Below are 13,931 nucleotides of genomic sequence, written 5' to 3' on the forward strand. Positions count from 1 at the left end.
CTGTATATAGAGTTACAAATTGGCAAGAAAAAGAAAACCTTTGAAATGCATGTGAGGTCATTAATTGTGACTTTTTTTTTTTTTACTGGGAAAGATTCACCCTGAGCTAACATCTATTGCCAACCTTCCTCTTTTTTTTTTTTTCCTCCTCAAAACCCCAAGTGTGTAGTTGTATATTCTAGTTATAGATCCTTCTAGTTATTCTATGTGAGCCACCACCACAGCATGGCTACTAACAGTCGAGTGGTGTCGTTCTGCACCCAGGAACCTAACCCGAGCCACTGAAGCAGAGTTCACCAAACTTTAAACACTAGGCCATCAGGGATGGCTCTAAATGCAATTTTTATTATATTCTTGACCTAATTATTTTTCTTTGGTAATATATCTTTCAACTCATAAGGAAAATTAAGGACAACAGATGATACGATATGTAAATTTTATGAAGACTTCATGTCTGCTATAATTAGGTGGAATGATGTTCATTATGAAATATCAGTATATAAAATAGATTCAGACTTTCTGATTTTTATCCCAAAAGTTTCTTCCTAATTTTCTCTTTGCCTAATATCAATCCTTTGAGGCCTAGGTGATGTGAGACCCGAAACTGATCATCACCTGGTTGTTGTGTACTCGATCCTGACACTCCCAGAAAAGCATTGCTCCAGAAATTAATTCCAAGAGACAGAGGATTTTAAACCCCAGGCAGGAAAGAGTAGGTTTAGTTGTTTTCCACATGCCTTCTATTGGAAAGAGGGAAGCAAAACATGTTTTAGAAAGAGTAAGTCAGGGGACTTTGAGCTAGACGGTGGTCAATTTACTGCCTTGACTTGGCAGACAATTTCCCTGAATTGACCAAATACATATTTGCTGAGGTGTCTCATAGATATCACTACAATGAATAATTTTCTCCTCTGTGTCCAAGGAAAAAACCAAAATTTATTGTGAATGACGAGCTGCCAACCTGCATCCTCTGTGGGACAGTCACTATGAAAACCAGCGTGAAGGAGTTTACAGAAACCTCCGCTCTCTTTGAAGACGGGACGGTGGAAGGAAACATTGACACGGTGATCTTCACCACGGGATACACATTTTCTTTTCCCTTTTTTGAAGAACCGCTCAGAAGCCTTTGTACAAAGAAGTTGTTCCTGTACAAGCAGATCTTGCCTTCCAACCTGGAGAGGGCAACGCTCGCTCTCATTGGCTTCATCGGCCTGAAAGGATCCATTTTATCAGCCACGGAGCTCCAGGCACGATGGGCCACACGAGTATTCAAAGGTACCTGACTCTATTTAAAGCCCCATGTGGTCAACTGAGTCTTCAAATTAGAGCCCTGCAATCTAGCCGAAATCAAACAGGTGTGAGCTAAAGCAACCAGCATATCAAAAAAAGTTCAATGAGTAATTAGTTTTATATATGTGTAATGTTACGATGGGTGTGTTTATGTCTCTAATGTGACTTAGTGGAAAAAGAGGCTTTAACTCTGTAGATGGGATGACTTTGGACGACAGAATATAATCACATTTCTCAAATTAACTGAAATTATTGGAAACTTCAGGATCCTATTCTATTCTGTTCTACTCCAGTCTACTCTAGTCTATCTACTCCTAAGCCTTTCCACTTATTGCTAGAAGTAGAATTTTATATTGCTTCCAAAGAAAGATATTGGAATAATATCCACTGTGACTAAAGTTGGGATCTGAGGAGATAAGGACCTTTAAGAAATGCCCATCAATATATTCTAGGCGCTGGTCAGTAACCGCTGTCGGTTGTCACTGGAGGAGCGCACGCGGTGGAGTCAGGGCTGCCGGGGTCCAATCCCACTCTGAAACTCGTCAGCTTTGCAGGCTCTCTCTAAATCTCAGCCCCTTCGTCTATAAAATGGTGATCATAAGGCCTCTTTCACGAGGATTTCGTAAGCGGATGATGTCTACAAAGCAGTTAGCACAACCCTCTGCACCCAGCAGATGCTTGGAGGGGATCACTACTGTTCTTCCTGTCGCTGTTATTATCACTCTCGCGAAAGTAGGGCAAGTTTCAGATTAGTAAGCATTTTAAAGAATTGCATTTGTATGATTTTTAAATATAAACAGCAATCACAGTTGGGCCAACCAGCTATCCTTGGGCAGAATTTTGTCCTTAATGAATAAAAATAATCACCAGTAATTTATAAATAGCACGTAACAAGCACTAAGCAGTTCTGACTTCCATCACACTGTGCAAATGTAAGAGATACCAACTACACTTAAACACTGTGTGTTCTCCTAAGTGGGCAGACATGTTGTTTGAATGTCTGGGGCAGGTGAGCGAGGAGGAGGGGGAGGAGGTTAGAAAACTTCATTTATTTACATTACAGAAAAATTCCACAGCCTTTCATTAAATTGCCACAAATTTTTATTTCCTCATGGCCAATTAAATCCAATTCCACTAAAACCACAGAAGACTTTTTTTTGAAGTATTTTATAATGAGCTGAAAAATGCTTATCAGAATGAAAGAGCTGACAAAACAAAACTCGACGAGATGGCCCCAGAGGAGGAAGTGCTTCACAGAGAGCCCCCAAGAGGCAACCCAGGAGCCACCACGTAAAGTCTTGCTGGCTTTTCATAGGATGAAATGAGCCCAGTGGCAAGTACACCACAGAGCTAAGTCGGGCCTATCTTGTGCAGATATTGACCTCTCACCCTGGGGTGGGCACTTGGCACCCGAAGGGGCAGGACCGGCCAGAAGAGCAGGGTCCAGGGGCTGAGACTGTAGATGGGAGATTGGGAACAGGCACGTCCTCTCGCCTCAAGCAGACGGGGCCTCTGTGAGACTGAGACCACCAAGCCCCTACTCGCGAAGGTACCCAAGTGAAAAAAGTGAAGACATGCCAAAGTGGGGTTATAAAAACGGGGTCATTGTAAGTGTTACCATTAAACCAACTAATAGGATTAACACACACACACACACAAATACAACTTGGAGATATATAAACAATATAACATAATAATGCAATATATAAACATATATAATGTTAGAGCAGATGAAGAGCCGGTGCGATGGCCAGTGATGACCAGTGCAGTGCAGGCTGAGGACTGGGCCACAAGGCGTCCATCCTCACAATTCTGGCTGTAGAGAACCCTGGGTAAGTGAGTTTGGAGGAGGATTTTATCTCCAGAAAATTATCCTCTGCACTCCGATTCCCTTCTAAGCTTTGACTACCTCATGTCCTGAGGTTGGAGCAGTGGGAGGCCAGAAATGACCGGGAGAAGAACTCAAAGGAAAAGCCACATGTGACTTTAGTGTTGTTTTCGATTTTTCTCACAGGACTCTGTAAGATACCCCCATCCCAAAAGTTGATGGCTGAGATTACTAAAAAGGAGCAGCTCACAGAGAGGTATGAAATATAGCTTACTACAGGGGAAACTTACCAATATATTCTGATTAAAAAAAAGAAGAAAACAAGATTCTCAACATAAAAGCCATTCCTAGAGAAGCAGTATGGTGGGTTGGCGATAACTGCATTGGGGGTCAGAAGAATATGTTTTCAGTCCTTACTCTCCTTAGGCATGTCAGGTGGGGGTACCAGGTCACCCCAGTGGAACACAGAGCTGGTCCCCAGCAGAGGACAATCATGTCTTCACTTGAACCCACAACTCCATTCGGTCTTTGTTCTCTTGTCTCTCAGGATGCTCTTTCTCTGCGCTTACTGCTGTCTCCTCTTCCTCACTGCTAAAAATCGGTGAACTCGACCTTAATCCTCAGAGCTCTTCTCACTTCGGTTAACACTCACTCCTAAGTGGCCTCATCCCAGACCATGGCTTCAAATGCCACCGTATACTCAAGGCTCCCAAACTTGTGTCTCTAGCCCAAATCCTTCCCTGGAACTCCAGCTCGCTCTAGATATCTCCACTAAGATATGTACTGGGCGTCTCAATTTAATACGTCTAAAAATGAACTTTCAACCTCCACCAGGTGCCCGCCCATCCATCCTGCACAAGAGCTGCTCTGAGACTTTTCCCCTTTTCAGTCAATGGCTTCCCGTTCCAGTGGGTCAGCCAAAAGCCCTGGAGGGATCCTTTCTCCTCTTTCTCTCACACTCCCATCAGAAAATACCATGAGTTCCTACCTGCAAATAAATCCAAAATCCAGACCCTTCTCTTGTCCCTGCTGCTGCCACCCCGGACCAGGCCACTGTCATCTCTCACCGGGACACTTGCTGTCACCCAATATCTGGTCTCCCTGCTTCCACTGTGGCTATTGTCTTGACGCCACATTGAGAATGAGCCATGCCACATTGCTCTTCTCTTCAAAACCCTCTGCTGCCTCCGATTTCACTGCCAGAAGCTTCTCTGCAGCTCCGCAGCTCTACAGAACAACCAGCTAGCTCTTTGCCCATATCGCCTACCATTCTCCGACATCACTCACACGGCTCCAGTCACTCCAGCCTCCTCCCTGGTCCTCAGCACGCCAAGCATAGCCCCCTCAGAACTTCGCACTTACTATTTCCTCTGACTAGAATGTTCTCCCCCTCAGATACCTGCAGGCTCCCTCTGGTTAAATATGGCCTCATAAGAGAGATGCCTTCTCCGACAACACCGTATAAAATGACAACCCATCCAGTCTCATCATTGCCTCTCCCCCTTACCCTCCTTTATATTTCTGCATAATACCCATTGCCACCTGATATATATCCCCTTGCTGTTTTTTCACAGCCTGTTGATTTCCCCCATTAAAATATAGGCTCCTTGACAGCAAGGACTTCATTTTATTTACTGCTGGACCCTCAGCACCTTTGATGGTGCCTGTCATATGATAGGTACTTAATATTTATTTATTTATTGAACGAGTGAATGAACGACATTGGGACACCATGAAAGTTTACTAACAACAGAAATAGGTAGGAGTAAAGCTTTCAGATACACTATACTCATATTTTCAGATACACTATACTTACACAGATATATCATACACTGTACTCATATACTCAAATCTGTGTCATGTTCAGTCCTGGTACACCAAGTACAGCCCTCCCAACTCCCAATTAACATCACTAAAAATAATTTAGGTGGCCATATATGTGATGCTTTCTGATCATGTTCATTCATTGAACAACCATTATATTTGGACAGATCAGACTTTATGCTTAGATCAAATTCAAGAATCTGAAACATTATTTAAAGCTCCTCTCCCAATTGCCTCCTTTAACTATCTCCTTTAACAAAATTAATTACCCTCATAAGTACCCTCTGTAGATAAACTCCTCTTATTTTTTTCTTTCCAACATAGAAGAACATTTCCAAACATAGTTGGACTCCAATAAAAAGCAACAAAATGGTGGGAAGAGAGGTAGACTCTTATAACTTGAAAATGAGAAGCAATCCATCTTTTTTCCCTTTCAGGGGTATGATGAAAGATACCAGTGAAGACAAACTCGACTTCATTTCCTACCTGGATGACCTTGCTGCCTGCATAGGCGCGAAGCCCAATGTCCCATTTCTCTTCCTCAAGGATCCCAGACTAGCTTGGGAAGTCTTTTTTGGACCATGTACTCCTTACCAGTATCGCCTAACAGGCCCTGGAAAATGGGATGGAGCCAGAAATGCCATCCTGACCCAGTGGGACAGGACGATGAAACCCTTAAAAACTCGATTTGTTCCTGATTCCTCCAAGCCTGTCTCCATGTCACATTACTTAAAAGCTTGGGGGGCGTCTGTCCTACTTGCCTCTCTTCTGCTGGTCTTCAGATCTTCACCTTTATTGAAATTGGTGCGAGATAAACTACAGGATAGAATTTCCCCTTATTTACCAGTTAGTATCTGGTGAGGATGAATCTGATTGACCACAAGGGTTGCACTAAATCATGTTAATCGTGTCTCCTGATATTTTGTGCAACCCTTCTCTCCTCGCCACCATAGCTGCGATCACCCAAGGTCAGGTCCAGTCACCTCCTATCTGAATCATTGTACCTTCTTCTCTGGTCTCAGTACCTCCTTTCTTGCCTCCCTTTCCAATCCTTATCCTACTCTGCTACCTAAGCAATTATTCTAAAATGAAAATATTGTCATTGTTCCCATCAAGATCCTGGTTGGGAATAAGACGGCACTCAAACTTTGTAATTTGTGGAAATTTTAATATAGGGATTATTTAAAAGATTTTGGCAGATTGTAGAGAAATCATATGGATAATGAAATACCCCCAGACTGGTAACAGCGAGGTATTTTTACCATCCCTAGGCCTAATGAGGCAGGGGGTGAAAGCAATTATGAGAGAAAGAAGGAGAGATTGACAATGTGGAAGGGCCACCTCGCAAGAGCTATGACCTTCAGCTGACAGATGAAGGCAGTCTGGGGTGCCCCCACAAGTACAGAGCTGGGGAAATAAGTTGCCTGACCTTATTCTCTTCCCTCTCTCTGATCCCCTGCCCTTGCTCCCCAATGTTCTAACCCAATCAAAACTCAGAGGGCAAGGTTGCTAGCTGTTGTGGATTGAATTGTGTTCCCCAAAAAGACATATCCAAGTCCTAACTCTGACATCTGGGAATGTGGCCTTATTTGGAAATAGGATCTTTGCCAATGGAATCAAGTTAAGATGAGATCATACTGTAGTTTGCACTAGATCCAATATGACCGATATCCTTATAAAAAGAGGATAAGACAGATAGACACAGACGTGGTGGAGGATTCCATTGTGTGTTTACAATCTAAGGATCACCAAGCAAGCAAACACGGGAAACTAGAATGAGGCATGGAACAGACTTTCCCTCAAAACCTCTTGAGGGAACCAACCCTGCCAACACCTGGATTCCAGACTTCTAGCCTCCAGAAAAGTGAAAGAATAAGCCACCTGGCTTGTGGTACTTGTGGTACAGCAATCCTAGGAAACTAATACACCAACTGATGTCGTCCGTGGAGCTCAGCCTCCTCAGGCACGGAGCAGAGTGAAGATGACAGACGGTGCACGTGGAACGGCAAACAGAAGGATCCAGCGCAGACGTGTTGCTTTCCAGTTTACAGTCCTTCAGTTTCTCCCTTGATTAGAGATAACAGTCCAAATTCCTTGACCTAGAAGAGGAGACCCTTCATGATGAGTCCCTTTGCCCAGGTCGCCAGCATCCTGTCCTGCAGCTCCCCACCACCCCATCTCAAACTCTACCACCCAGTGCTACCAAACAACGAAATGTCATAGCTCCTCACTTTGGCACAAGCCGCTGCCTCTGCCAGGCACAAGGATCTACCCCTGACTATTTGTCTTTCAAGAGAGAGCTCAGTGTTCTCCCTCTGTGAAGCCTGCCCTGAACCCTGAAAGGAGAGTTGACCACCCTGCATAGCGAATGCCCCTCAGGTACTGCTGTTGTTGCTCTTTTCTTACTGTAGTATAATTTTGTTTTTGTGTCTGTCTGCCTATAAGTGGTGAGTTCCTGAGAGAAACCATGTCTTGTTCAGATAAAACAATGTCTGATACAAAGTATTGCTAAATAAATATTTGATGACTGAACAGTGGCCTCACCGGCTGACATTCCCCGCCTGTCCTCTTCTACCCACATTCTGTTCTTTCGCCAACGTGATAAATTATCTCAGATTTCCTCAGCCATGCACCTGGACCAGGACAGTCCACCAACAGCTCATTTTATAAGAAAAAGACAATCCATATGGCAATTAGAGTAAATACAGCTCTGTAGTAACCGGGAGCCGTGTGAGCTGACTGAAAGCACTAACTCCAGAATTAATTCTGTTAATTCGTTAATTCATTCAACAAATATTTATTGAGCACCAACTGTGTTCCAAGCACTGTTCTAGACCAGGAGGACACAGCAGTGAATAGAAAGAGAAACATCCTTGGCTTCACAGAATTTACAATCCAGTGTGAGAGGTAGAAAATAAACAATACAAATGGATAGTGATAAGTGCCATGAAGAAAAATAAAGTAGGTTTAAGAGACAGAGAGTGCTAGGGGGTTAGATAGGATGCTCTTGAAATGTCCTTAGCAGATCTTGCAAGAAGTGAGGCTATAGCCCATGTGAATATTTTACGGAAGGCTGTTGTTTCGGGCCGAGGGATCAGCAAGGAGAACATGAAGCAGGAATGTTAGAACAACACCTTCCAACCTGGCTCACATCGTGGCACATAGAAATGATGCTATTTGTATGCCACGGTGGGATAAACTGGAGGGGTGGGGGCATAATTCCTAATTAAGTTTTGTTTTTTGCTTTTTTTTTTTTTTGCTTGAGGAAGATTGCCACTGAGCTAACATCTGTGCCAATCTTCCTCCATTTTTTGTATGTAGGACACAGCCACAGCGTGGCTTGACAGATGGTGCTAGGTCCACACCCGGGATCTGAACCTGCAAACCTCGGGCTGCCAAAGCGGAGCACATAAACTTAATCACTACACCATGATGCTGGCCCCCCTAATTAAGATTTTTAAGGACAATCTCTTCAAGTTAGCATAAGCTAGTCTGAAAATAATGTAAGACCATTTCATAGCCATTCAAAAAATCACAACAGTTGAAATATTTAAAGAATGTAACTTTTCTTTTATTAATAAACATAACGTTAAAAGACTTTTGTATCATAGGAATAGATTCCAGTCCAATCAAACTTTTTCAAAACAAGTAGCTCAAGTAAGACAGTGCGAATTCGTAGACGGGGCCTGAACTAGTAGACGGGGTGCGCTTGGTCAGAGCATTCACCCTGCAGGTGCATTGGCCACAAATGCACAGAATTACCTATTATATGTGAAGATGGGATGGGAGTTGCAACCGCCAGGAAACCCCACCAACTCCATGCCCCCTCAACACTCCACCCACCACCGCCACCACCGTTCCTACCAACCCACTGTACCAACTCCGCCAGCAAGTCCACGGCCCCTTGTCCACAGTGGGCAATGGCACATTCTGCAGGTCCTGCTAAAGTGAATGCTCAGGTGGTTCAGCTCAAACCCCAGAGCAGCCAGGGAAAGCATCAAATGCAGCATCCCCGCATCGTGCTGACCCCCTGACCAGACGATGCAGAGCAGGCTGTCGGAAAGGCTGCTCCTGGTCTCAGACCCCCGCCCAGGCGCTCCGGTTGTCCTGGTCTAACCTGGCCTACCTGAGGGCTAAGGGGACCAATTTCTCCAGCACAGTGGGTGGGAAGCTTTGTGTTAGAAGACCTGTAAGAAGAAAATGTGACAGAGTGGAAGGGATGGGGCAGGAGAGTGAAAGGAAATGAAGAACAATAGGAAAATATTCACTAGTGAATATTTGTGTATTATGACAATTTCACTTTCCTGTAATGTTGTAACTTGAGAGATTCAGATAACAAATCCCCAGATAAGAAAACTCCTTGTGATTATTTCCTTACATCTCTTCTAGGTTATGCACTCTTAGAAGGCAGGAGCGGAAAGAAGCCTGATGAAAGGCAGTTCAATAAAGCAGTTCATTGAATTGAATTGGGTTTGCCCAGGCTAACAGTTCTCTCAAAGTCCCCCAGATTTAGGGCAGCCCCAGTGTCTGACTGGTTAAGTTCAGCACACTCCACATTGGTGGCCCAGGTTTAGTTCCCGGGTGCAGACCTACACCACTCATCTATCAATGGCCATGCTGTGGTGGCAGCTCACATACAAAAAAAAGAGGAAGATTGGCAGCAGATATTAGCTCAGGGTGAATCTTCCTTATCAAAAAAAAAAAAAGTCTCTCAAATTTATTTTCAGTAGACTCTGAGAATAGTCTGATGACTAGAGCAATGGCACTGAGGTCCATGGGGCCCTCAGCAGGTCCAATGTCTGTACTTCTAGGTACAAGAAATGTGTCAATTCTCCTAAATCAGCAGGAGAGAAGAGAGATCAACAGCCACTGTTTATTAAAGATAACTTTCTTATACTCCAAAACTTCAAACTTCCCCAGAGAAAAATAAGACTAAACTCTTACTTGAGCAAACAGGGTCCAGGAGTTGACTCTCCTTGCAATATTGCTTGTAGCAAGACAGAGAGTTGGGGTGGTCCACGTGGTCTCTGCACCTCTCTGTGAAATGTGCCATGCTCTTTCTGGATCCTGTATGTTCCCAGATACACTTTGTCCCCACTCCTAATGCTTCCTCCTGTGAAAGGACCTCAGTCGGTATGGCCCTGGGCCTCTCTCCATCGCTTCCTCGCCGCCTCTGGGTCTGGGCAGGTGCAGTGATTCATCTGTCTGGTAAATCTGGGGAGAATAATTGCTCCCCCACCAGCTCTGCAGTCTTTCTGGTGGGAGTGAGCCTGCCTACAGAGAGCGTATGTTCTCCTCTGCTCCAGGCACAGGATGGGGGTATAAATGGCAGCCCCATATATTCTAGCTTAACCTCTATCAATAATTAAGTGAATATTTTGGACTCAACCCTTACTCTTTGTTTTATTTGATAAATTGTCCAGAACTCAGGTGAGGAAATTAGGTACTATTTAGGGGTGGGGACTCTGAGACCCCAACCCTGTACACTGTACACGTTGCCACTTGGTTGTACTTCTAAATCCCACTTCCTAGTGTCCCCTTGGAATCACGATCTTTACTGGTACATCATTGACATGCGAAATAAAAACCACCCGACTATCACATTCCTTTCTTTTAATTTATTGGCTTGCTATTTTATCAGCTTCCTACCTTAAAGGATTATCCACATACTTTCACCTACAACTTACTCTCTATATTGCCTCTGCTTTGGAAACAGAGATCCACTGGCAGTAAAGGCTGACAGGCGATGACTCTATGGTTTCACCCTAATCCGAGCTCCCCTCACCCCTTAATGCTCACAACAACCTAGGAGGTAAGTCCAGTTGTTATAATCCTCATTTTACAGATGAAGAACTTGAAGAAGAGAGGTTAAGTAATTTTCCCAAGGTCACACAGCTACTAAGAGAGATGGAACCATGATTCCAACCAAGGCACAGCTTCCCTCTAGAGTCCCTGCACTTCCCCACATATCACTGTAGGGGAGGAAAAGTTGTCCTCAACCCTTTTAGAGTCCCTGGCTGGCTCTGAAAATTAAACCAACAAAGACAGACTAACAGGAGAAAAGCACACAATTTGTATTGAATTTTTACACATACATGGGAGCTTCACAAGAAAATGAAGCCCTGAAGAAGTGACCAGAGCAGGAAGTTTTTATACCTCTTAGACAAAGAGACAATAAATTTGTGAAGAATTGGTGAGACAGAGGGGTTTGGGCTAGGGGTAGTAAGTGGTGAAGAAGTCACTAGGAAAATAAGGGTTAGTTTAACAGGGTTTGCTTGTACAGATTTCTCAGCCCCACATTCCCTGTCTCTGGTGACAAGAATGCCTTCCTTCCTCCATTCAGGGCAGGCACCAGACACGGGAGTTTCATGACTGCTTCAGGGAAGAAGGTGGGGGATGCGACCTTCCTGCTTCCACCATTTTCTCAAACTCTTCCAGCTTAAGATACTCAATATGCCAAGGCACCATATTTGGGGCATGTGTCCTGAACCTCATCAGCTGCACCCACCTAAACTTACCACCTCAGATACACAGGCTAGAATGAAAGTTACCTGCTCACACTTTGGAAGAAGAAATATACAAAACACAGAAATGAGGCCAAGAGGATACCTGCATGCCCTTTCAATGTCACACTGAAGCATGGTTTAACAATCCTCATAAGGATTATTTCATTTTCTGGGAGAATTTACCGTTTTCTGTCTTTTCTATTTGCTATTAATCAGGGACTCAGAATCTATGAAGCTATGTTAACGTGTAGATTTAAGTCCAATGAAGATGCAAATAATTTCCCTCTAGTAGAAGAGATAATCCCAAAAGTTATGGTATATTTCCCTGCAAAACATTAATCAGTTTCGTTTCTAAATTAGATAATATATTCTAACAATTCTTTATTAAACTGCCTATAAATACCCAGTTCCTTAAAATGCCCTCTGAACTGACTTTACCGTCGTACTGGTTCCCTCACTAATTAATGATTAAATCTTTGACAAGGGTTCATTCTATGTTTGCAAAAAAATTATGTTTATACCTTCTGAAAAGTACACTTTTACACCCTAGAAGTGAGAGAACCATTACAAGGACTTTTCTAAATAAGTCTTTTCCGCAACCAATTAAATCTGGCGAGAAGGGCCCGCCTGGTGCCTGCGACTGCCCCAGAGTCACAGCAGCAGGGTACAGGGGAAAGGGCAGGGACTGTAAAGCCAGAGCGGCCTGGGTTTGCATATGACCAGGTCCCTTTCCGGCTCAACGATTTGGGGAAATTCACTCTCTTTCTCTAAGTCTCATTTTATGTCTATGAAATGGGGATAAATATTTCTACTAACAGAGTTATCGTGGGCATTAAATGAAGTAATACATCGGGTATTTACACAGAGCCTGAGTCCTAGTGGGTGATCAGTACACATGTCAGTCACCTCCCTTTTTCCCAGGGCGATGCTGGCAAATGTCTTGCAACGACTTTCCAAAAGAAAGGCAGTTTGCGGGCCGGCCCGGTGCCGCAGCGGTTAAGGTCGCACGTTCCGTTTCTCGCCAGCCCGGGGTTCACTGGCTCGGATCCCCGGTGCGGACATGGCACCGCTTGGCACGCCATGCTGTGTGTGGTAGGCGTCCCACATATAAAGTAGAGGAAGATGGGCACGGATGTTAGCTCAGGGCCAGGCTTCCTCAGCAAAAAGAGGAGGGCTGGCAGTAGTTAGCTCATGGCTAATCTTCCTCAAAAAAAAAAGAGGCAGTTTGCAGTGTCTGCGGATTTCCACGGCGCATATACTCCCACCCTGGCTGACTCAGCCCGCCAAGCTGAATGCAGAATCAGGAAGAGATCCTACAACTGGCCCCCCTCGCACGTCTCTACAAGCTGGCTCACTCTCCCCCCCGTTCTCCTAACTCCTTCTCCTCTGTCAGACGTCAGCTCAAACACTTCATCAGGGGAGCCGCCCTGATCCCCAGGCTAGATCAAGTTCCCTATTATTTTTTCTCACGGTATTATATGTCTTTGCTTCAGGATCCTTCTCACAATTTGTAATTATAGATTTATAATTATTAATTAATTAGCATCTATCACAATCATTCTGCTGTAAGTGCCAGGAAGACAGAGACCACATCTGTTTTGCTCTCCATTATATCCCCATACCTAGCGCAATGTCTGTTACAAAGAAGGGGCTCGATAAGTACGTGGTGAATTAATCAAGCAAACAAGCAATTGAAGTTGGATAGATGGATAGATGGCTGCATGGATGGATGGATGGATGGAACTGAGTTTTTGTCCGTCCTCCAAATTTTATGCAGTTACTTCCCCTCTAACTGGTGTTCAGCCGTCCTCTGAACACTTCTGCACAAAGTTGCTCAAATCAGTCCTCTACAGAAGCTAAACATTTCCCGATGGCTGGAGAACCACAGTACAGTGACGTACTTCCTAAGTGGAAAGTATCATCATCTGACTACTTGATGCCCAAGGACTAAACGCCACTTAACTTCTGCAGGGCTGAGTTTCATCAGTGAACTGGATATTCCAGTGCCAGCCACTGCTTCAGCCGAGTGTGAGCTTGCCACCCAGCCACTGTGCCTCAAAAGTCAGCCTCTAGAATTCAGACAGTGCTCCAGAGTCCACTTTGGAACTTGGGTCCACATCCAATTTCCTTCTCTTCTGCATATGTTTCTTACCACCACTCATATATAATGTCTTCTATCCAAGTTACATGCTAAGATCAACATTTACTCAGCTTGACTCTTCTAGAGAAATAATTTTCATTTGTAACTAGAAACATTTTCCCATAGTCAGAATGATCATCTTCACTATCTAAAGATGTATTTTTTCTTTTTTTTTTTTCCCAAGGAAGATTAGCCCTGAGCTAACATCTACCAATCCTCCTCTTTTTGCTGAAGAAGACTGGCCCTGAGCTAACATCCGTGCCCATCTTCCTCTATGTTGTATGTGGGATGCCTACCACAGCGTGGCTTGCTGAGTGGTGCCATGTCGTACCCAGGATCCGAA

The 13,931-nt window shown here is 44.2% G+C and overlaps 1 protein-coding gene across 2 annotated transcripts in view; it reads left to right on the forward strand.

Moving 5' to 3' along the window:
• The window catches only part of FMO4 (flavin containing dimethylaniline monoxygenase 4), a 29,293-nt gene extending 21,819 nt beyond the window's left edge, over positions 1–7,474 (forward strand). For both annotated transcript variants that reach the window (XM_001496204.6, XM_005609653.4), the window contains exons 7-9: positions 923–1,275; positions 3,305–3,374; positions 5,380–7,474. In XM_001496204.6, the coding sequence (XP_001496254.3) occupies positions 923–1,275; positions 3,305–3,374; positions 5,380–5,803 (847 nt within the window). In that variant the 3' untranslated portion in view covers positions 5,804–7,474. The remainder of the gene's footprint in view (positions 1–922; positions 1,276–3,304; positions 3,375–5,379) is intronic.
• Positions 7,475–13,931: the final 6,457 nt, after the last annotated feature.

This window comes from Equus caballus, chromosome 5, assembly GCF_041296265.1.
Source record: "Equus caballus isolate H_3958 breed thoroughbred chromosome 5, TB-T2T, whole genome shotgun sequence".
NCBI classification, from domain to species: domain Eukaryota; kingdom Metazoa; phylum Chordata; class Mammalia; order Perissodactyla; family Equidae; genus Equus; species Equus caballus.